Source organism: Rhinopithecus bieti, unplaced genomic scaffold (genome assembly GCF_001698545.2).
Source record: "Rhinopithecus bieti isolate Rb0 unplaced genomic scaffold, ASM169854v2 scaffold_1058, whole genome shotgun sequence".
Taxonomy (NCBI): Eukaryota; Metazoa; Chordata; class Mammalia; order Primates; family Cercopithecidae; genus Rhinopithecus; species Rhinopithecus bieti.
Genome location: NW_016803341.1, coordinates 5,993 through 28,726, shown reverse-complemented (window position 1 = coordinate 28,726; position 22,734 = coordinate 5,993). Strand labels below are relative to the sequence as shown.

At 40.7% G+C, this 22,734-nt stretch overlaps 1 protein-coding gene across 1 annotated transcript; it reads right to left on the bottom strand.

The window, feature by feature from the left end:
• Positions 1-2,391: 2,391 nt before the first annotated feature.
• Positions 2,392-21,700, bottom strand: DUSP11 (dual specificity phosphatase 11). Its single transcript, XM_017876483.1, is given in 10 exon segments — positions 2,392-3,055; positions 6,911-7,090; positions 7,321-7,396; positions 7,650-7,696; positions 9,439-9,499; positions 13,617-13,637; positions 13,640-13,739; positions 16,479-16,610; positions 19,833-19,908; positions 21,423-21,700. Coding segments are annotated over 10 exon segments (1,134 nt in total). The 5' UTR covers positions 21,665-21,700; the 3' UTR covers positions 2,392-2,856.
• Positions 21,701-22,734: the final 1,034 nt, after the last annotated feature.

Sequence of the window (22,734 nt, the reverse complement as noted above, 5' to 3'; positions counted from 1 at the left end):
TATGTCCAACCTCATGATGTCACTAAACCAATGATTATCTTCATATTTCCGGTCAGTACCCTCATGGTGGAAAAAATTACTGGTAATTCTGGCTATGACTGGAACAGGAACACTCCTTGGTTGTGGATTATATTGCTGCTGCACTATGTATGTGGGATTGCAAGATCGCCCTTCTGAAGCTCCTGACACTCTGTTCAACAATGTTACAACAAACCTGCCTAAGTCCCAGGACATGTGAGTATTTTTCAACTGCAGGTAAATAAGTTCCATTCCTCAGCCCCCTAGGAATGCCCCTTGCCAGTGGGAAGTAATTAGACTGAGTCAACACCCCAACTCAAGATTGAGGAATGGAACAGTGTCAGTGGGGATACTGTAATCCAGTCTATACTATAAAAATCATCAGATGTTTTACTTTTCTTTCTCTGTCCTTAACTTCCTCCAGGCAGGATTGTTTGCACATAGTCATTTTGGTAGAGAGTAGTCACTAACAAGTGATTAACTCCAGATCCTAACCCCCAGGTGCTGCTTGCAAGATTAATATACTTGTTTTTCTTTTAAAGAACAATGATCCGGCCAGGCGCGGTGGCTCAAGCCTGTAATCCCAGCACTTTGGGAGGCTGAGACGGGCGGATCACGAGTCAGGAGATCGAAACCATCCTGGCTAACGTGGTGAAACCCCGTCTCTACTAAAAAATACAAAAAAAACTAGCTGGGCGAGGTGGCGGGCGCTTGTAGTCACAGCTACTCGGGAGGCTGAGGCAGGAGAATGGTGTAAACCCGGGAGGCGGAGCTTGTAGTGAGCTGAGATCCGGCCACTGCACTCCAGCCTGGGCGACAGAGCGAGACTCCGTCTCAAAAAAAAAAAAGAACAATGATCCTTAGGTCACACTGACCTTCTTGATAGCATCCAGAAGTTTGACTGGCCGAGGGACATGAGCAGCTTTGATCATCAAGGAAAGCCCCCAACTATGTGCAAAGGAAGGTCATATTTGAGAATCTGCTTCTACCGCCCTCATACTTTGACCAAATTGAATAAACCTTTCTAAGCATTAATATGTCAGTGTTTGGCTTACTGTGCATCGGGTACATGAACCTAACTTTTAGTGTTCTACAACAGCAACCTAACTGAGCTAATCAGGTACAGCCAAGAACAGCTGAGCTACAGTATCTCCTTAAGATCAGGGTCCGGATGTTGTTAACAGATAAGAGAAGAGAAAATAACTGTCATGTGCAACATCAGACATTCAATAACACAAATCCTCAACATCAAATGCTTTAAAAAAGGAAGCCAATGGCTGGGCATGGTGGCTCATGCCTGTAATCCCAGCACTTTGGGAGGCCAAGGCAGGAGGATCGCTTGAGCTCAGGAGTTCAAGACCAGCCTGGGCAACAAAGTGAGACCTTATCTCTACCAAACATTTAAAAATAAATAAACAAACAAATAAAAATAATTAAAAAATGAAGCCAGGTTGCTCAAGTATTCACTGAGGCTTACTATGTGTTATGATGATGAGACACTTCTTTGAGCCATCAAAGAGAAGTTTCTGGCTTCCTCTGCAACTAAAAACAATTACCCTCCCCAACGATCGGTCTGTGTGTTCCACAGGTATAGAAGCAGAAGAGACAACTAGGAAAAAGTGAAGGTAGGCCAGGCATAGTGGCTCATGGCTGTAATCCCAACACTTTGGGAGGCTGATGTGAGTGGATTTGCTTGAGCTAAGGAGTTTGAGACCAGCCTGGGCAACACGGCAAAACCTGGTCTCTATTAAAAAAAAAAAAATACAAAAAATTAGCCAGGCATTGTAGTCCACACTTGTAGTCCCAGCTACTAGGGAGGCTGAGGTGGGAGGATCATTTGAGCCCAGGAGGCGGAGGTTGCAGTGAGCCTAGATGGCACCACTGCACTCTAGCCTGGGTGACAGAGCAAGACCCTGTCTCAAAAAAAGAAAAAAAAAAAAAGGGTAAACCACAAAACCACAACTCCACTGTAAGAGGAGAGGCAACTGGAGAAAGATCCCAGGAGGTTATACTCAACAATGGAGCAATAACACAGTAGTCTTGTCAGATATCCACAGCCTTTAAATGGACATATTCTACTCTATTCATCACCATTATAATCTATAAAAGTTTTCAAGTTTTCTGGATAGTTCTACCCAGTTGATGACAATTACCCTGCCAAGTAACTCACTCACTATAAATGAATAAACCAGCAATCTGGTTTATCAGTCAGTCTCTCTTGCTCAATTGACAATCCCTAAAAGTTCATCCATTCCTGTGTGAGACGGTATATCTGACAATTCAGTCAAAGGAAGTTGGTCAAATCCCACAACTGACTGCCAAACACAGAAATATCTAAACACAAAAATACCACAACTAATTACAGGTAGTAACTAGGTTCTAAAGAAATTATCTCCTAAGTAGATTTTAATATAAATTTTGAACAGTTATAGAAAATAAAGATGGCCTTTGGGTCAATAACAGAACATAACAAAAACACTAAAAATTTCTGTACATAAACACACGCATATCACAAGTCTAGTCAGAAAGAAATTCACAGAAAAACAAGATAGAATTTAAAAAAATAATTTGCAAGGGAAGTTCTTAACGCTTTAGTTCTAAAATACTGTCTTCCTTTAGAAAAATTTAAGACTGGAATAACAGATTTTTTTTTTTCTGCAATGCTGTAATTACTGCAAATTTATCAGCAAAGAGGTAAACAGCAATGCAATTTTTCCTTAAGCTTGAACACATAAGGGAACAATAAAGAAACCTGATTAGATCTGAACTAATTAAAATCACACCAGTAATATTCAGGCCAGCTCTGGTCTCTAGGTAGAATTCCAGGACAGGTTTGTATCACTGGGTCCATTCCCAATAGGCTGGATAGGAGAGTCCAGAGTAATTGTCAGGATACCACCTTCTTCTATCCTGGGCTGCCAGACTGGCATTGGGCTTCACATTCCAAGAGTACCTCCTGCGTGAACAGTCCTCTCCAGGAGGACCAGGAGGAGGGAGATGGCCTCTCTGGTAAACATGTGGATTCTGTGAAAATTTTCTTAAAGCAAAACAAAAAGTAATAAGCCATTACTAGGATTAGTACAATAATTTTTATTTATTTTAAATTTATATTTTCATAAAATACTTTAAATTTATAAATTTACAAAATAATATATATTCTACTGTTTTCTACCTGTGTGACCTTAGCAGATAAAATACTTAATTTTTATTTCCCCAAGTTCTTTATAAAATGGGGCCAATAATACTTTTCACCTTCACGAGCTGTTATGAAGCTAAATTAAGAAAATACATTTCAATTTCCTACCCCCTGGCACACTGTGGATTCCCAGAAGCCTTTCCACCTTTCCCTACAGAGATAAATGCATGCCCATCTAATCAAATACTTTCTCTCCCAAAGTCTGGCAGGGTTGACATAAGACAGAATAAGCTATTTAGTACTGAAAACAGCTGCTTCCACTTTATAAACAAACATACATACATTAATTATAAAGTGTGAAAAACTTTAAGCATGCTACATATTTGAAAAATTAGGATTTAAATTTACTTGTTTCAAAAGCAAGATCAGAAAATCTCATATAATTATACAAAAGAAAATTTGGGGCTGGGTGTGGTGGCTCACACCTATAATCCAAGCACTTTGGAAGGCCAAGGCAGGCGAATCACCTGAGGTTGGGAGTTCGAGACCAGCCTGACCAACATGGAGAAACCCCGTCTCTACTAAAATTATAAAGTTAGCTGGGTGTGGTGGTAGGTGCCTGTAATCCCAGCTACTTGGGAGGCTGAGGCAGGAGAATCGTTTGAACCTAGAGGTTGTAGTGAGCTAAGATCACACCATTACCTCCAGCCTGGGCAACAAGAGCAAAACTCCGTCTCAAAAAAGAAAATTTGGAAATCTGAGAAAAGAAAAACTAACCCCCCACTGCAGAGCCCTCAATCCCACTTACTATAATTCAATTAGTTAGTATTTCCTTTTGTTCTTTTCCCTAGCATCTTTTTCTGACTGTTGAATCACAGCCTATTATTTTCACTTATCATAAATGAGCTAACACTTTCAGTGGCTTTATAAAATGTTACAGTACGGATATAATTATTTAGCTACATTCTCCACTGTTAGAAATACAGCAGTTACAAGTTTTTCCACAACCACAAATAATGCTGGGATTAACACTGCAAAACATATACTACTGTATCCTCAGCTAGCCCAGCATCTGACACAGGGTAGGAAGTTTGAGAAATGTGCTGAATGATTAATATAGTTTTTTCTGTATTTTGAAGTATTTCCTTAGTCTCAGAATGAAATCACTAGGTAAAGTATTTTATGGTTCTTGAAATTGTGCTTCAAAAGGCTTATGCCAATTTTCAATGCTGCAAGCAACATGTTTTGAAATGTTTGTTTCCATCTTTTAAAATGTCAATTTTTTTTAAGGTTTTTTTTTTCCCTTTTTTTTTTTAACAAAAACAGGATTCCAGCATGTTGCCCAGGGAGTTCTGACCTCCTGGGCTCAAGCAGTCCTCCCACCTCGGCCTCCCTAAGTGCTGGGATTACCAGTGTGACCCAATGAGCCTGGCCTAAAAATGGCAATGTATTTTTGAAAGTGTTTACAATGTGCCAAACTGTTTAAATTCATGTTAACTGTCAGTAACAACCACTATGGGGTATGTATTATTAAAATATCTATCTGACTGATGGGAAAATGTAAATGTAGACAGGCTAAGTATCTTATCCAAGATCACAAAGCAGGCAAGTAACAGAGCCAAGATGCAAATCCAGGTCCAGCCTGACAACCACTACAACGGAGTGCTTATCAAAAACTGTTGCGAAACTGGCTGGGCGAGGTGGCTCAGGCTTGTAATCCCAGCACTTTGAGAGGCTGAGGCAGGCGGATCACCTGAGGTCAGGAGTTCAAGACCAGCCTGGCCAACATGGTGAAACCCCCATCTGTACGAAAATACAAAAATTAGCTGGGTTTGCCGGGCGCGGTGGCTCAAGCCTGTAATCCCAGCACTTTGGGAGGCCGAGACGGGTGGATCACGAGGTCAGGAGATTGAGACCATCCTGGCTAACACAGTGAAACCCCGTCTCTACTAAAAAATACAAAAAACTAGCCGGGCGAGGTGGCGGGCGCCTGTAATCCCAGCTACTCTGGAGGCTGAGGCAGGAGAATGGCGTAAACCCAGGAGGCGGAGCTTGCAGTGAGCTGAGGTCCAGCCACTGCACTCCAGCCTGGGCGAGAGAGCGAGACTCCGTCTCAAAAAAAAAAAAAAAAAAAAAAAATTAGCTGGGCGTGGTGGTGGTGCCTGTAATCCCAGCTACTCGGGAGGCTGAAGCAGAACTGCTTGAACCTGGGAGGTGGAGGTTGCAGTGAGCCAAGACTGCACCACTGCACTCCAGTCTGGGTGACAGAGTGAGACTCCGTCTCCAAAAACAAACAAACAAAACTGTTGCTAAATTAATAGGCAAAGAATAATATCTTGCTATTTGTGATGGTTAATTTTAGGTGCCAACTTGACTGGGTTAAGAGATACCTAGATAGCTGGTAAAGTATTATTTCTGGGAGTGTCTGTGAGGGTGTGCCCAGAGGATACTGCTGTGTGAGTAGGTGGGAGGATCCACCCTTAGTATGGGTAGGTACCACCCAACAGGGTGGGGGCCTGGAAAGAACAAAAAGGCAGAGGAAAGGCAAACTGTGCTCTCTCCTGGAGGTGGAACACCTTACCTTCTCCTACTCTTGGACATCAGAACTCCAGGCTTCATGGCCTTTGGACTTGAGGACTCACACCAGTGTCCTCCAACCTTTACCAGATTCGCAGGCCTTCAGCCTTGCATTGAGAGTTACTCCACTGGCTTCCCTGGTTCTGAGGCCTTCTGAGTTGGACAGAATGCTACCAGCTTCCCTGGTTCTCCAGTTTGCAGACAGCCTACTATGAAACTTCTCAGCTTTCATAAGTGCATAAGCTGATACTCCGAATAAAAAAGCCCCTCCTCCCATCCATCTACCCACCCATCTATCCATCCATCTATCCATCCATCCATCCATCCATCCATCCATCCATCCATCCATCCGTCATCCATCCATCCATCCATCCTACTGGTTCTATCATTCTGGAGAACTCATACTAATGTACCGCTTTAACCATACTGAGGCTTTCCCTATTTTCCAAGTGAAAATACTTTTGCTGTTTATCTGTACAGATCCTTTGCAATTTCTCTATTAGGATTTTATTATTTTTCTTATAATTCATATGAACTCCTTAAATAACAATCTTCCTTACTCTAAAAACTATACTACATGAATGTAGCCTAAGAATGTAAGATCCTTTTCGATAGCCACATCAAACTCTTGGCTTAAGTTTAAAATCAATGAAAATTTCTAAGTCCCCTTCCGAGTTGCCTCTGAAAAGTCACATATTCCCTGTCCTGTAACTGATTTTCCAGTGCTAAATGCAAAATACAGAGCAGAATAATATCTCCTGGTTCAAACTGATCAGCAAGAATTCCTTATTGGCTGGGTGCTGTGGCTCACACCTACAATCCCAGCACTTTGGAAGGCTGAGGCGGGTGGATCACAGGGTCAGGAGATCAAGACCATCCTGACTAACACGGTGAAACCCCATCTCTACTAAAAATACAAAAAATTAGCCAAGCGTGGTGGCGGGTGCCTGTAGTGCCAGCTACTCAGGAGGCTGAGGCAGGAGAATTGCTTGAACCCAGGAGGTGGAGGTTGCAGTGAGCCAAGACTGCGCCACTGTACTCCAGCCTGGACTACAGAGCAAGACTCTGTCTCCAAAAAAAAAGAAAAAAGAATTCCTCATCAGTATCATAACATGTTTTCATTAATTATAGTATTAATTTCTATCTCAATTCTAGAAAAGGGACAGCAGAGAGAGGTACCTGACTGATTGTTGCAAATTTTGGGTCTGGGTGTGGAAATGTCGAGGAGTTGAGTGACCCTGGATCTGATGTAGATTATACCTAGGTCCTCGTTTAACAGGCTTATTCATTGTGTGGACTGGTTGCATGAGATGTGCTGAGTCTTCAAAACTTGACCTGGATACACTGGAATTCCAATTCCTTAAAGAGAATATTTCCACACAATATTACTGGTTTCCAAATTTAGTAGTCAATTTAGTGACTATACATTGCCATATGAAAATAACAATTTCTTCCTTCTCCCATTCCTGTTTGTTTACGTCTCCCCCACAAATAAACAAGCTACCAGAAGAATGGATATATGCAACTTAAATTATATAAAAAGAGATCTCCCTGACCCACAAATCTCACATATGTAACATAAGACTTACTTTCTGATAGGACCATTCTGAAGGTCTTCAATGTAGTTTTGTCTTTCTAAGCAATGTCCCCGGCACCTATTGAATACTGAGGAGAGGATAAACTGTTAGAAAGAACTACAAAAAGCAAATCTTTCCAGAAAAAGCAAATTAAGCTGAAATTCACTATTCAAGGTGTTATATCTCACTACTTCCACATACATCTATAGACTTTTGGCAAGACTATCTTATACTGGAACAAACGAATTACAAACTTTTTTTCCAAAATTTGAGAAATTCTTCTACATTTCCACCTTTAACTTTAATAAAAAGGGAAAAATAGTGACAACCCTCATACTTACATTCAATTGCATCATCTGGCCTCATGCCTTCTACATCAATCAAATATCTAACAAAACAACATAATTTGGGTCATTTATATATACGAAAAGAAAAAAATCAAGTTTTTTCAAAAAAGGTCCAATTTCAACTTACAGACATAGATACAAAAATCCTAAGAAAATATCAGCACATCGAATCCAACAGTTATTAAAGAACGACATACCATGACCACAAAAGACATTTTCAAGAATGCAAGGATGACCCAACTCCAGAAAATCTATTTATATATTTATTTACATTAATGTAATTTAATAAAAAAAAGGAAAGAAAATGCAGAATCAGTTTTATCAAAACACTTTATACACTAAAATAGAGACTTCCTTAACATAACAGAGTATTTATCAGAAACCAACAACAAACAAAAGACAAATTGGGAAAAATATTAACATTATATCTAAAAAATACTGTATAACCAACAGAATGAGCCAGAAACTTGGAAGTCACCATCACTGTCAGCCACTTCTTCCATACTCTCATCTTCAATTCACCACCAACTCCTGACAACAATATTACCTAAATATCTCTATAGAATATATCTGTATCTTTCCACCAAAATGACCACCATGCCCTGGTCCAATCCACCATTATGCCTCAATTCCTACAAACACCTCCCAACTTGTCTCCTTGCTTCTACCTCTTTCCCTCTGCAGTGTATTCTCCACTCAACAGCAAAATGATAGGTTGAAAATACAAATTTGTATATATTCCCCACACTCATTCCCAATAAAAAAAATTCAATGGTTTTCTCTTGCTCTTAAGATAGTGACTAAAACCCTAAACATAGCTCTGCATGGTTTTAGCTCCTACCCATATTTCCAGCTCCATTTTAACGCCATACTACTCCCATGGCCCAGTCTCCCTGGCCAGCTCCTCCAACACAGTATGTTTTCCTGTTACATGGTCTCTGCTGATCCTTATGTTCAGAATTCTCTCCACGACATCCCTACCTGGTTAACACCTACTCATACTTCAGATATTTGCTCAGACCTTCCCACAGAAACCTGAAGCCCTCCTGTTGAAGTCAAATCCTCCATATTCTACGCTCTCATTGTACCACATCACTCTCCTTCTCAGCACTTGTTGGAGTTGTAATTCTATAGGCATGTGTGTGATTCTTTAATATCTACTCCCTCCCTAGACTGTTAGGATGCACAAAGGGCAGCTAAAGTCTCTTTGGTAGCACCCAGCACAGTGCCTACACATAACAGATGCTCAGGAGATATTTTCTGAATGAACAAACATAACTCAGTACAGTGTGGCAACATACATAAAAAGGGTAAGGACACATACTATTTGATTCAGAAATTCTATTTTGAGTGAAATTACCTCCGGGGCTACAGCATATGTATTCAAAAATATTTACATATAAATGTTCACTACTTCAATGTTTTATAATATCAAAAACTTCTGACTTTTGTGTTCATCGGTATGCAAAGAATAATGCAGCCCTTAGAAAGAATGAGAAGTCCAAGTATTTTCATAGAAAAATGTCTATCACATATTAAATTAAAAAACAGAATGTCTAACTATTATACCATTCAATAACATGTATGCTTGTGTCTGCATTTTTAGAGTCTGAAAAGATGTGTACTAAACTATTAATGGTGGTAATCTCTGGGTGGGGAGCAAGATTGCCTTCTACTTCATGTATTTCTATACTGGTTGCGTTTTTTACAACAAGCTTACATTACCATTGTAAACAGACAAAAACAACTGTAAAATGGTCTGCCTCTGGGGTTGGCAACTTACCTGCAAATAAGGTAGCCGGTCCTGTTTAAACCATGAGTACAGTGGACACCAATAAGTTTGTCTATAAAAAGAAAATACAGGTTTGAGTAACTGAAGTAGATACACAAGTGTATAACATTATCACTGCCCTGAAAATGAATAACTCTCAAGAGGAACTGTTTTTTCTAGGAACATACTATAAAGCATCATGTAACAGAAAGCCAAAACTCACTGCTTCTGGGAAACTTTGCATAGTCCCAATTAGACTCAATGATGTAAACTGCAGGCCTGGTCAGACACTAACAGCTAAAACTGCAATGAGACAAACCCATCTATCTTAAAACAGAATGCCCATCAGCAAGTGATTTAATTACACAAAAAAGGAGTGAAGGCAACAACAGGCTAAGAGAAGAATGAAATTTGTTTCTGAATGAAACAAATGAAATGCCTTCACTCTTGATATTGAACATTAAGGACAGTTTCCATAGTACTCTTGAGTTCCCAAAGAACTTCTATTCCTTCTCTTGTTTGGTGCTCCACACATGCCACAGGTCTACTTGCTCTGTGAAGCACTCAGGTAAATAGCACTATTCACATTTTACAATGAAAAGGCAAGGCTTGGAGATGCAAGTCAAAGCAGGCAAACAGTACAAGACTAGAATCAAGTCTAAGATTATATTATACCGCAGTATTTCTTAGTCCAGCCTATTAAAAAATTATATGAGGAATTAAATAAAAAAACACATAGTTTATCTTTGCAAAATCTGTGTCCGTGACTAGGCAGCGTCTGGTAAAGAAGGCACTCATCAGTCAGGTGTGGTGACTCACGCCTGTAATCCCAGCACTTTCCAGCCTGGCCAACATGGCGAAACCACATCTCTACTAAAGTACAAAATATTAGCTGGGTATTGTGGTGGGTGCCTGTAATCCCAGATACTCAAAAAATAAATAAAATAAAATAAAAAGAAGGCACTCGGCTGGGCGCAGTGGCTCACGCCTGTAATCCTGGCACTTTGGGAGGCCGAAGTGGGTGGATCACCTGAGGTCAGGAGTTCGAGACCAGCCTGGCCAATATGGTGAAACCCCATCTCTACTAAAAATATAAAAACTAGCCAGGTGTGTGGTGGTGGGCGCCTGTAATCCCAGCTACTCGGGAGGCTGAGGCAGGAAAATTGCTTGAACCCAGGAAATGGAGGTTGCAGTGAGCCGACATGGTGCTACTACACCCTAGCCTCGGTGACAAAGTGAAACTCCATCTCAAAAAAAAAAAAAAAAAAAGAAAAGAAAAGAAAAAAGAAGGCACTCATCATTGCCTGCCTGGATTACTACAACAAACTAACCTCCCTACTTCTATCTCAACCGATCCTCCATATGGCAGATGTTATCTTTCTAAAACATAAGCCTGGCTGGGTTGTTTTTGCTTAAAAATCTCAATTTAGTATAACATGAAGCCCAAATTTAGCATGGCATTTAGAATCCTTCATAAACTGATATCAATCTGTCTTTCCAACTGATCTAAGTTCACAATGATCCTAACTACGATTTACAAGGGTCTATATGATCCACCTTTCTTCTGCCCACCCCCAACCTCTCTGATCCCATTTCTCCTGCTCTTACCCTCACTCACTCCACTCCAGCCACACTGGGCTCTTTAACATTCCTCAAACATGCCTAGCATAGTCATGCCTCAGGGACTTTGCACCTGCTGTTCCCTATGCCTTAGAACACTCCTCCCCAGACACTCAATGGCTTGGTTCATTATTTCCTTTAAGGTTCTGCTCAAATGACATCTTCATAAAGAGGCCTTCCTAATCACGCACCTCTTCCCTCACCCCTTTATCGTGTTTTGTTATTCTCCAAAGCACTTATCACCATATATATTCCATGTATTTATTAGGTTATTTCTCTCCCCCACTAGAACGTAAAGTATATAAGGGCAAGGACTTTGTTCTATTCCCACTTTTTAGAAAAGTGACTTCAACATAGGTTATACAATTATTTGTTGAAAATGTACAGATGAATTCCATGCCTTTTCACATTATCTTCTAGTCACACAAGAGGCTGCATCTCCATGGCTTTAAGCCCTGTGCCTTTTGTGCATAATCCGCAAAACTGGGCTATCCTTTTCTCATCCTGGCAAAATTCTCGTCCCTGCAGCTCGAATGTTGTATCCTGTCAGGCCTTCCTCAATCTCTCCTCTATATTCTCACTGCACTTAATTTATTCTTTTATTATGATGAACTGTCTTTTTTGTTCTTTTTTTTTTTTTTTCCGAGACAGAGTCTTGCTCTGTCACCCAGGCTGGAGTGCAGTGGTGCGATCTCGGCTTACTGCAAGCACCGCCTCCCAGGTTCACGCCATTCTCCTGCCTCAGCCTCCCGAGTAGCTGGGACTACAGGTGCCCACCACCATGCCTGGCTATTTTTTTTTTTTTTTTTTTTGTATTTTTAGTAGTGATGGGGTTTCACCGTGTTAGCCAGGATGGTCTTGATCTCCTGACCTTACGATCCACCCCGCCCGCCTCCGCCTCCCAAAGTGCCGGGATTACAGGCATGAGCCAACGCGCCCAGCTTTTTTGTTCTATAATTAACCCACATCTTAAGCCACATGCACTACATGTTTATTTTCCTAGATAACTGTGAACTGCTATAATAAAAAACAAAGACTGCTATCACTTATGTGTCTTCATGCTCTAACAACAAATCTAAAAGGATCTCAGTGTTTACTGAATCAATTTATTTTCTCAATCCCTACTAGTTCTAGAAGAGAGTGGAGAGTGTAGTGTCCTCTTTTTATCAGTGAGCCTGGTATCTGTGGGAAGGGATTATAGCAGAGGTAGCTAAAACTGATTACAAACAAGGTGCCAAACCTGCTATGGCAGTGGGTACTGCAAGACTTAGATAGTCAGCACAATTCAGCAGAAGACCAACATGGAGTTCAGTCTATCCAACTGACTACAATCAATGTAACATGTGAACAACTAAGATTTAAAAATGTGTTCTCATGTATTCATAAGGACCTCCTTGCCCTCACAGAACAAATGAAGTACTATATAAAAATTTCACACACAAGAGCCTGGAAGCAGTGAATAGGCCATCAGCTATACCCTCATATCTTAAGAGGTAGTATTTCTGTGACGACAGCTTATACAAATGAGAAAGCCAAACCTCTCAAGTTTTAAAGTTAAAGTATAGGGGAAGATCTGCGACAAGGTTTAACATAATTAAAAGCTAGTGTCTACATTAAGTGAGTGACTGGGTTACAATTTGAAATTTGATCTTCAAACCCACTGATCCAGTCTCTATCTCTCACCTTCCATTCCCTATCTTCCCACCTCTGTCTCTATTCTTTCTCCACTACTCCATCACATTTTTTAAAAAGGAGTATTTACTGTCAGATTTATGTAATAAAATGTACACTCCTCAAGCTAAATTTGGAAAGAAGACAAATGCAGCCTTTGTCCTGTGGGTGTCAGTGGCTTTCCAAAGATAAAAGCTTCTTCAGTCTTAAAATATGGCAAATATCATGTTCTTTCTGGCAGGTAGATACCAGAAAAAGGCAACTGGATCCTTAAGATAAAGAACCTATTAAGTTCTATTTTTAAAAGAGTAAGGTAAATCTTAAAGCAGGAACAAGAAAGCACCAGCCTTTGGCTTAAGTTCTCCCGTGTGAAGAATAAGAGGTGGTGGTATCCTTCCCCATCTGTACTCAAAGCAGAAAAACAGCAGAAATATCTTAAATACATATGACAAAGGGGCAATTTCACTGGTGCACTCTTTCTTGTTTTGTGTCTGTCCCATTCCTAATCTTTGCCCTTTCTTGTCTCTTTCACATAACTCTAAGACTCAAGAGTTTTTAAATCTTTTCTTCTACCTCTCACTTCTTAACAAACATACAAGACAAAAATAACATTTTAATTTTATTGTATATTTCCCATTCAAATTAAAAAAGAGAGAAAGATGAGCTAGTTCAGTTCTTCAGTTCATATTTTGCACTAAAACTAATTTAACTTTCCAAAGCAAGTTAAATTATTTGTGATCAACAAAAGGAAAAACATCTTACCCTATTAGCACCACCTCACATTTTCATCATCTTAGCACCATATATAATAGGTCAAAGGTTAGAACCACAAAAAATACCAAAAATCCCCAACCTCATTCATAATGCACACCACAGTTCAGGTAAGAACAAAAACTCACCATTATCTTTATTTTCTTTCAAAACCCATTAACAGCGTGTTTGAATTTAAAAATAGTCTCATCATCAGGCACTTGATGTCCAACTGTAAATATTTTTAAGTAAGGAACAGATTCTGGCAAATCCTATAAAGCAAAACCATAAAAGATGTGCATTATTTCATTTGTAGAAAAATAATTAAAGAGTAATTAGGGGACCCAGAATACAAGCCAAGAGATTATAACAAACTTAATATGCCAATATCCGAATACGCAATTCTGATAAAAGAGCTATTTTTTCCAACACTGACTTCAACCAGAAAGTATCACTTGATTTTCAATAAAACTACATAATAGTCAGTAAGTATACAAAATTGAAAGCAAATTCCATGTGAATGAATGCAAATTTAACTATAAATTATATAAACAGTTCCATTTAATATTTTACAATTCAAGGGCCCATGCCTTCATAAAGCAGCTATGATTTAAGTAGAAGAGTTGAGAATAGAGTCAGAAGAACTTGGATTTGAATTGTGAGATAGAGGGAATTCCAGGCACTATTGAGAACTGATATTCTTGGGGTGGGAGAAAAGTAGATACAGATAAAAGACAGAAGAGGCTAAGTGAAAATCATTTTAACCATCCATAAGTGTGGTATAGTTCAGTGGCATTACATTCACAGTATTGTGTAACCATCACCACTGTCTATACCCAAAACTTTTTCATCATCCCCGACAAAAAGACTCTGACCATTAAACCATAATTCCCTTTTCTCCCCACCTCGTAGATCCTTTAGTCTGTTTTCTGTCTCTGTGAATTAGTCTATTCTAGGTACTTCGTAAAAGTGGAATCATACATTTGTCCCTCCGTGTCTGGTTTATTTCACTAAGCATGTTTTTAGGGTTCATCCATATTGTAGCATGTATTAAATTTATTCTTTTTTATGGCTGAACGATATTCCATTGTGTGCATACACTGTTCTGTGTGCCCATTCACCTACTGATGGACACTTGGGTTGTTTCCACCTTTTGGCCATTGTGAAAAATGCTGCTGTGAACACTGGTGTACAAGTATTTGTTTAAATCCTTGCTTTCAGTTCTTTTAGAACTGAAGTTCTGAGTTCAAAGGGAAAGTATCAGCATGAACTCATGATGTACTTTAAAACAAACATATTTCTTAGCACCATCCACAGAAAAGACTAGTAACAATGAGCCTAGGAGCACTGAGCACCTCTAGCACCCAGACTTTAATCTTTAAATAGCATTCCCACCAAACAGGAATCAAAGCTCCTTGGGAAAATGGCTGAGTTCAGGGTAGGACAGGAAATGTACAAGATAAGCCTGGAATTTTTTTCATATAAATAGCAAAAAAAGAGTGATCAAAGGTTACTAGGGTTGTGTCAAAAGGACTCAAGAGACAATCTAAGAAGCTCCAACTCCCCAAAGATAGGGCCTCAATTTGTGCTTCAATTAAAAAAAGAGAGAAATGGCGGGGCGCGGTGGCTCAAGCCTGTAATCCCAGCACTTTGGGAGGCGAACAGGCGGGGATCACCGAGGTCAGGAGATCTAGACATCCTGGCTAACGCGGTGAAAACCCGTCTCTACTAAAAAATTACAAAAAACTAGCCGGGCGAGGGGTGGCGGCGCTGTAGTCCCAGCTACTCGGAGGCTGAGGCAGTGAGAAATGGCTGGGAACCTGGGAGGCGGAGCTTGCAGGTGAGCGAATCCGGCACCACTGCACTCCAGCCCGGCGACAGGCGGACTCCCGTCTCAAAAAAAAAAAAAAAAAAAAAAAGGAGAGAAATAACTACATTCAAGTTTTAAGTCATCCTTTTTCGAGTCTGTTTTATCTTCTGTAAAATTATGTATTAATTGTAACCATTTTATCCTCTGAGCTTAGCAAAGAAAAAGCACTCAATAGGAGATATTAGTACAACTGCTACTTTATCAGCACAGGATTGTTGAGAGGATTAACTAAGTTAATACATGTGAAAGCACTTTTTTTTTTTTTGAGATGGAGTCTTGCTCTGACACCCAGGCTGTCATGCAGTGGCATGATCTTGGCTCACTGCAACCTCTGCTTCCCAGGTTCAAGAGATTCTCCTGCCTCAGCCTCCCCGGTAGCTGAGATTACAGGCATGTGCCACCCACACCTGGCTAATTTTTTTGAATTTTTAATGGAGACGGGGTTTCACCATGTTGGCCAGGCTGGTCTCGAACTCCTGACCTCAGGTGATCCACCGCCTCAGCCTCCCAAAGTGCTGGGATTATAGGTATGAGTCACCGCATCCGGCTGAAAGTACTTTTTAAATGGCAAACTGCTGTACAAATATTAACAAATATTAGATGTTACTGTTTCCAAAAGCCATGGAACTGGTCAGAAGAAGGATCATTCTTTCGCACCAAGATGCTAAACGGGGCCAACAGAACATATGAATCTCTGTATTGTATCAACAGATACTGGGAAAATAAATTATAAACTTAGAAAACTTTTTTTTCCATGATGCTTACACATGCTCAGACAATGGCCTAAAATAACTGCTAAGAAATATTGGATATTCCTTTCTTTCCTCCAGGCCACTGCTAGTATTAATAAGTTTACTTCATTTTCAAAATATAGAATATGGAAGCTTATAGAATTTCTTAGGCACACACAGAGCCTACTGCCAAATATTTTAGTTCAATTCATGTTTTCAATTTCATTTGAGACAGCAATTAAAAACATGTAATTAAAGAAATCACTTGGTTCTCTTTTAAACTTACTACCCATCAAAGAAGGCCAGGCTTCACATTAGCACAAGATGATTACTGAATTATTACTGAATTACTATAAATTATTTCAGGATCAGAATGAAGAACATTCTTTTCAATGAAGGGTTCCACTTACCTCCGGTTTATAATAGCGTTGAGTATATGTTAAATCAATAATCAGTCCAAGTTCTTCATTTTGTTCTCGGATTTTGTTAAAAAGATCCAAAGGGGAAAAGCATTCTTCTGGAGCAAGTTTCTTTTCAAAACTCTGTCAGAGAGAATGAAACAAGAGCAAACATGTGCTTAAGATCCTGCACTGCATTAGGCATTTATTCAAGTCCTGTGATGCTAACATATAACGAGATTCAAAGGAAAGTTTCCATTCTCCTGGAACACAGAAGGTATGTTATAACAATCCTTTCTTCCCGAGTGGTCAGAAAGAAAAAAATAAGCCCACTTCTATATATGTATTTCTGTATTTGTTTCATGTTGGTCTCCTAATCAGACTGCAAACACTCAGATTTTATTCACCACTGTATCTCCAGGTCCAAGTGGAGTGCCTATCATATTTAGTGCTTATAAATATATCTTTTCTTTCTTTCTTTCTTTTTGAAACAGGGTGTTGCTCTGTCATCCAGGCTAGAGTGCAGTGACACAAACATGGCTTATTGCAGCCTCCACCTCCCAGGTTCAAGCAATCCTCCCACGTCAGCCTCCCAAGTAGCTGGGACTACAAGCATGAAACCACCACACATGGCCTTTTTTTTTTTTTTTTTTTTTTAAAGAGAGAGGGTTGGCCAGGCGCAGCGGCTCATGCCTGTAATCCCAGCACTTTAGGAGGCAGGAGGATCACGAGGTCAGGAGATCGAGACCATCCTGGCTAACACAGTGAAACCCCATCTCTACTAAAAATACAAAAAATTAGCCGGGCGTGGTGGTGGGTGCCTGTAGTCCCAGCTACCCGGAGGCTGAGGCAGGAGAATGGCATAAACCCGGGAGACGGAGCTTGCAGTGAGCCGAGAACCGGCCACTGCACTCCAGCCGGGCGACAGAGCAAGACTCCATCTCAAAAAAAAAAAAAAAAAAAAAAAAACACAGAGATAGGGTCTTGCCGTCTTGCCATGTAGCCCAGGCTGATCTCAAACTTCTGAGCTCAAGCAATCCTCCTGTCTCTGCTTCACAAATAAATATTTCTTACATGTCTACATATATGAAGGATGGCTTTCATTGCTGAATATTCTTTTATGTATGTAGCTTATTTTTGAACTTTGTGCTCTGTTCCCTCAATCTGTCTGGCTACTCAGGGGTCAGCAATGTACTTTTTAAAAAATAGACTAGTTTGGCTGGGCGCAGTGGTGCACGCCTGTAATCCCAGCACTTTGGGAGGCCAAGGCGGGCAGATCACGAGGTCAGGAGATCCAGACCATCCTGGCTAATATGGTGAAACCCCATCTCTACTAAAAACACAAAAAAATGAGCCAGGTGTGGTGGCAGGCACCTGTAGTTCCAGCTACTCAGGAGGCTGAGGCAGGAGAATGGCGTTAACCCAGGAGGCAGAGCTTGCAGTGAGCCAAGATCACGCCACTGCACTCCAGCCTGGGCGACAGAGCGAGATGCCATCTCCAAAAAAAAAAAAAAAAAAAGACTAGTTTTCAGAGCAGTTTTAGGTTCACAGCAAAACTGAGCCAAAAGGACAGACAGTTCCCACGTGTACTTTGCCTTCCCCACCCCACCCAGACTCCCCCACTATCCACATTCCATACCAGTGTGGTCCATTTGTTACAAATGAAGACCCAACTTTGACACATTGTTATCACCAAAGTCTAGAGGTTAGGTATGCATGACTCATTCTATGTTATGCATTGTATGTACATATTATGTTATGTATATTTTGCCACACAAAAAAAAATGACAGAAAGAACTAAGTTCAAGTTTCGATTCTTCCTTTTCTGAGCCTGTTTCATTATCTACAAAATAATTTATTAGTTGTAACCATCTATCCTCTGAGCTTAGTGCAGAATAAGCACTCAGTAAGAGATATTAGTAGTACTGCTACTCCATCAGCATAGGATTGTGAAATATGTTAATATATGTAAACCCCTTTTATGTATCCACCCTTACAGTATCACACAGAATAGCTTCACTTCCCTAAAAATTCCCTGTGTCTCCAACAACACCTTCTTTTTGGAGACAAGGTCTTGCTCTGTTGCCCAGGCTGGAGTACAGTGGCATGATGATGGCTCACTGCAGCCTTGACCTCCTGGGCTCAATCGATTCTCCCACCTCAGCCTCCTGAGCAGCTGAGACTACAAGCACACACTACCACACCTAGTTCATTTTTGTACTTTTTATAGAGACAGGGTTTCGCAATGTTGCCCAGGCTGGTCTAAAACTCCTGGCCTCAAGCGATACACCCACTTTGCCTCCCAAAGCACTGGGATTACAAACATGATCCAACAGGCCTGGCCTGAAACGACTCATTTTTAAGCCCAGACATGCAGAGAAGCTGATACAGCAGTTGAAAAAGGAAATCTGATCTATGAGTCACAAATTAAGTAAATTCCCAAAACGTTTCAAGTGGGCTTCTCCTAATACTAATCTGAGCTATGCTGGGGAAGTCTAATAAGACATGGAATCTAGAAAACAATTATTTGTCTTCACCTTCTTGAATCTTTTTCATGGCTGTCAAAAGCTTTCCCCTCCTATCCCTCCTATTCCTTTCCTAGTTTAAACAAAAACACAATCTTCAGATTTTCCCCACTGATATCCTGACCTTGATGATCTGGGGGATATTTCTGATTGTGACCATGGGAGGAAAGGAGTCCCAATGGCATTCAGTGGGTAAGGGTTACAAATTCTAAACAACTTGCCAAATTCAAGACAGTCCTACAAGTGTGTCCCACATCCTGAATTGCTTTTGGATGTCCTATTCAACATTAATATAGATAAAAAGCTGTTCATATTTAGCGTGGCCTTAGAACCTAACTCCATTTCACAAATAAACACAAAGTATTTTTTGTACAATATTAATATATATTGAATTTTCCAGGATAATAATCACCTTATTAACCAAATGAAGATCATACTTTGTTTTGTTTGGAAATCTATTATAGAAACTCCTACCACTAAAGCAATATAAGCCACCTAGATCAGTCTACATTTGTAGTTCTTGAATTCATTGCGCAGACAACTATTACTCTATGTCTTTTAATGCAGTCATGTCCAAATATTTATATATTGAAATAAATATTATTTTATTATAAATTACTTTTATTTTATTTTTTATATTATAGTTAGGGTGTTAATTGGTATTTTTGTTTAAAATATGAAGTAGGTTGTATGTACCTATGAACTTCATTTCAGGATAGTAAAGGGGTCATTACAAAGTATTTGCTATAAAAAGAGAAAATGGAATGTGATAGAGCGGAGAACAGTGTTCTGCATGGTGAACTCAGATACCTGAAAGAATACTGAATTAACTTTTGCTTACCTTTTGCAAAGGAACTTTGAAAGCAATGAAACGAGTCCCAGGCATCCGCTGTCCAACTGGGAGATAGTCTTTCCACCTATTAGATACATTTTTTTGTTAGGCAAATTGTATGTCAGCCTTGTTTCCTTGCATAGAATAAGACTTCTCGAAAATGGGAATCACAGCCCACACAACATGTCCTCTCTTCTCTCTGCTTTGCATTTCGCCACTCCACTTATTAAATTCCACCAAGTAACAACCTATACTGCCCCCCTCTCCTGTTTCCCCATCATGAAAACGAACACAAGCCAACAAAACAGTACAACTCAAATAAGGCCTATATAAAACCAGAGATACCCAGAACTCCTGTATCTCTGTTAAACTTGGCCCAGTACCAGATACTAAAGTGCCATTAATACAAACATATTCACTGAAATAGTTTAAATTCAATTATTTCACTTCATGGTTTTAGTTTTCATACGACTGATGCCATCAAGTTCAATTAGTAGGAAACTTCAAGTTCATATTTTAAGAGAAAACCTGCTAGAAGAGGGGCTGTGAACTTCACTTAATAATGCTAGGAACTGGCCAGGCGCGGTGGCTCACGTCTGTAATCCCAGCACTTTGGGAGGCTGAGGCAGGTGGATCACCTGAGGTCAGGAGTTGAGACCAGCCTGACCCACATGGTGAAACCTCGTCTCTACCAAAAATACAAAAAAATTAGCCGGGTGTGGTAGCGGGCGCCTGTAATCCCAGCAACTTGGGAGGCTGAGGCAGGAGAATCGCTTGAAACCAGGAGGCGGAGGTTGCAGTGAGCCGAGACTGGACCACTGCACTCCAGCCTGGCAGACATCCTACTCAAAGAGCGAAAATCCGTCTCAAAAACAAAAACAAAACAAAACAAAACAAAAAAACAGATTGGAAGAAAACAAACAAGATTCACTGCAATTAGAACCCAACTGCAATAGATCAGGCAAGACCTGTATTAGGGTACTGACAGAAAGTGACAGTCAAAAGGAGATAAAATGAAGAGAATTTATTGAGGTATGAGACGGTGGAGGATGGTCGCAAGGAGTAAAAACAGTTCACTGCACCTACCTGCAAAGTCTCAAAATTAATCATTTGTACGTATAAAGGAGTATATTTCAAACGAGGCCTGTTAGGAAGTAAAGTATGTTCGTTGTGATTTCTGGAAACAATACAAACCAACTTTCCATGTGAGATCTCAGGGCACTACTACTGCTGGGTTCCTAACTCAAACCATTACCCTATCCGTGCCAACGTTAACAAGGAACTGAGGAGATTCCATCTTGGGAATTAAGGAGTGTCCCCAACACTAACAGTCCCACCTTAAAGCAATCCTTCCGTATTTTACCTAAGAGCAACGACCAGAACCTCCCTTTTACAAGAATATGGAGAAATCACAGGACATTACACACATTGCCCCTTTCAGCTACAGCGGGTGGCGCAGAGGGTCAAAGCCTCAAAGCAAGGGGCGGACAAGTCAAGCTTGCGACGGCAACAGTGACAGGCAGAGACCACAAAAGATGAAGCCCAGACCCAGAAACCACGAGCTGGAAAGGCCACGCCAAGGGACCAAGACATATTTACCTTTCCGGGATGTGGTTTCCGCCCCTCTTCTTGGCTGAGGAGCGTCCTGAAAAGTCGCGTCCCCGGCCCCAGCCACTGCGGAGATGATGCCACTGGCTCATGTGGGTCCCAAGAAGCCGCCCACCCAATGCCAAGCTGGCCAAAAGCGCCAGTCCGGCGCCCTCAGTGCCAGGATAAGACCCTAGACCGGAAGAGACTCGGCAGCCACCCACGCAGCGCTCCAGCGTCTCGCTATTGCGCATGTGCCACCGCCAGTCGTGATGGCGTAACCACGCTGGCTTACTGGGACTCCTGATTTGTAAACAGGACTTTGGTGACTACAGCGCCCTCTTTAACCAGAGGCCGGTAGCACTGGTCAATAAGGGCGTGTTTGCACCCTTCAGAATTCAAACAGTGAGGCTCGGGGAAGTGCCTCTGCCCGATCCGTTCCCCGCCCCGGTTCCTTGGGTGTTCTTTTAGATATTTACCAGTGCTTACATTCACATTTTGCATATTGTGTGTAAATATTTACCTTCACATATATGTATATCCTCTATTTTTATACAAAAGGAGTAACTGTACATGTTCTACAATCTACCTTGAACACTGATTTTCCCAATTTTCCCATAGATTCTATGTTGTAATGGCTATAGGGAATTTCATTGCTTATGAGTAACATAATTAAAAGTACCATAATGTATTTAGCCAGTTCAGTATTAATGGACCTTCAGTTGTTTTCAGGTTCTTTTCAAATCTTATTACAGACAATGCTGCAATATGAATATCCTTACACATATATACAACTATATCTAAATTCCTAGAAGTAGAATGTCTGGAATGAAACACATACAAACTTAAAATTTTGAAAGATACTACCTAATTACCCTCCAAAAATAATGTACAAACATACACTCCCATCACAGTCAAACTTTTATTGGGTTCCTATCACCAGGTATCATGCTAGAGGTGGAAAGAATGTATTTAAGTTTTAGCAAATACAAAAAATAACTGTGAGTGGAGTTCAACTCCACACAGTCTCAAGCATAAAGATCTGTACCCGTTAGAAAAACATTGAATTCGGCCGGGCGCGGTGGCTCACGCCTGTAATCCCAGCACTTTGGGAGGCTGAGGCGAGTGGACCATGAGGTCAGGAGATCGAGGCCATCCTGGCTAACACGGTGAAACCCTGTCTCTACTAAAATAGAAAAAATTGGCTGGGCGTAGTGGTACGCACCTGTAGTCCCAGCTACTTGGGAGGCTGAGGCAGGAGAATCGCTTGAACCCGGGAGGCGGAGGTTACAGTGAGCCCAGATAGCGGCACTGCACTCCAGCT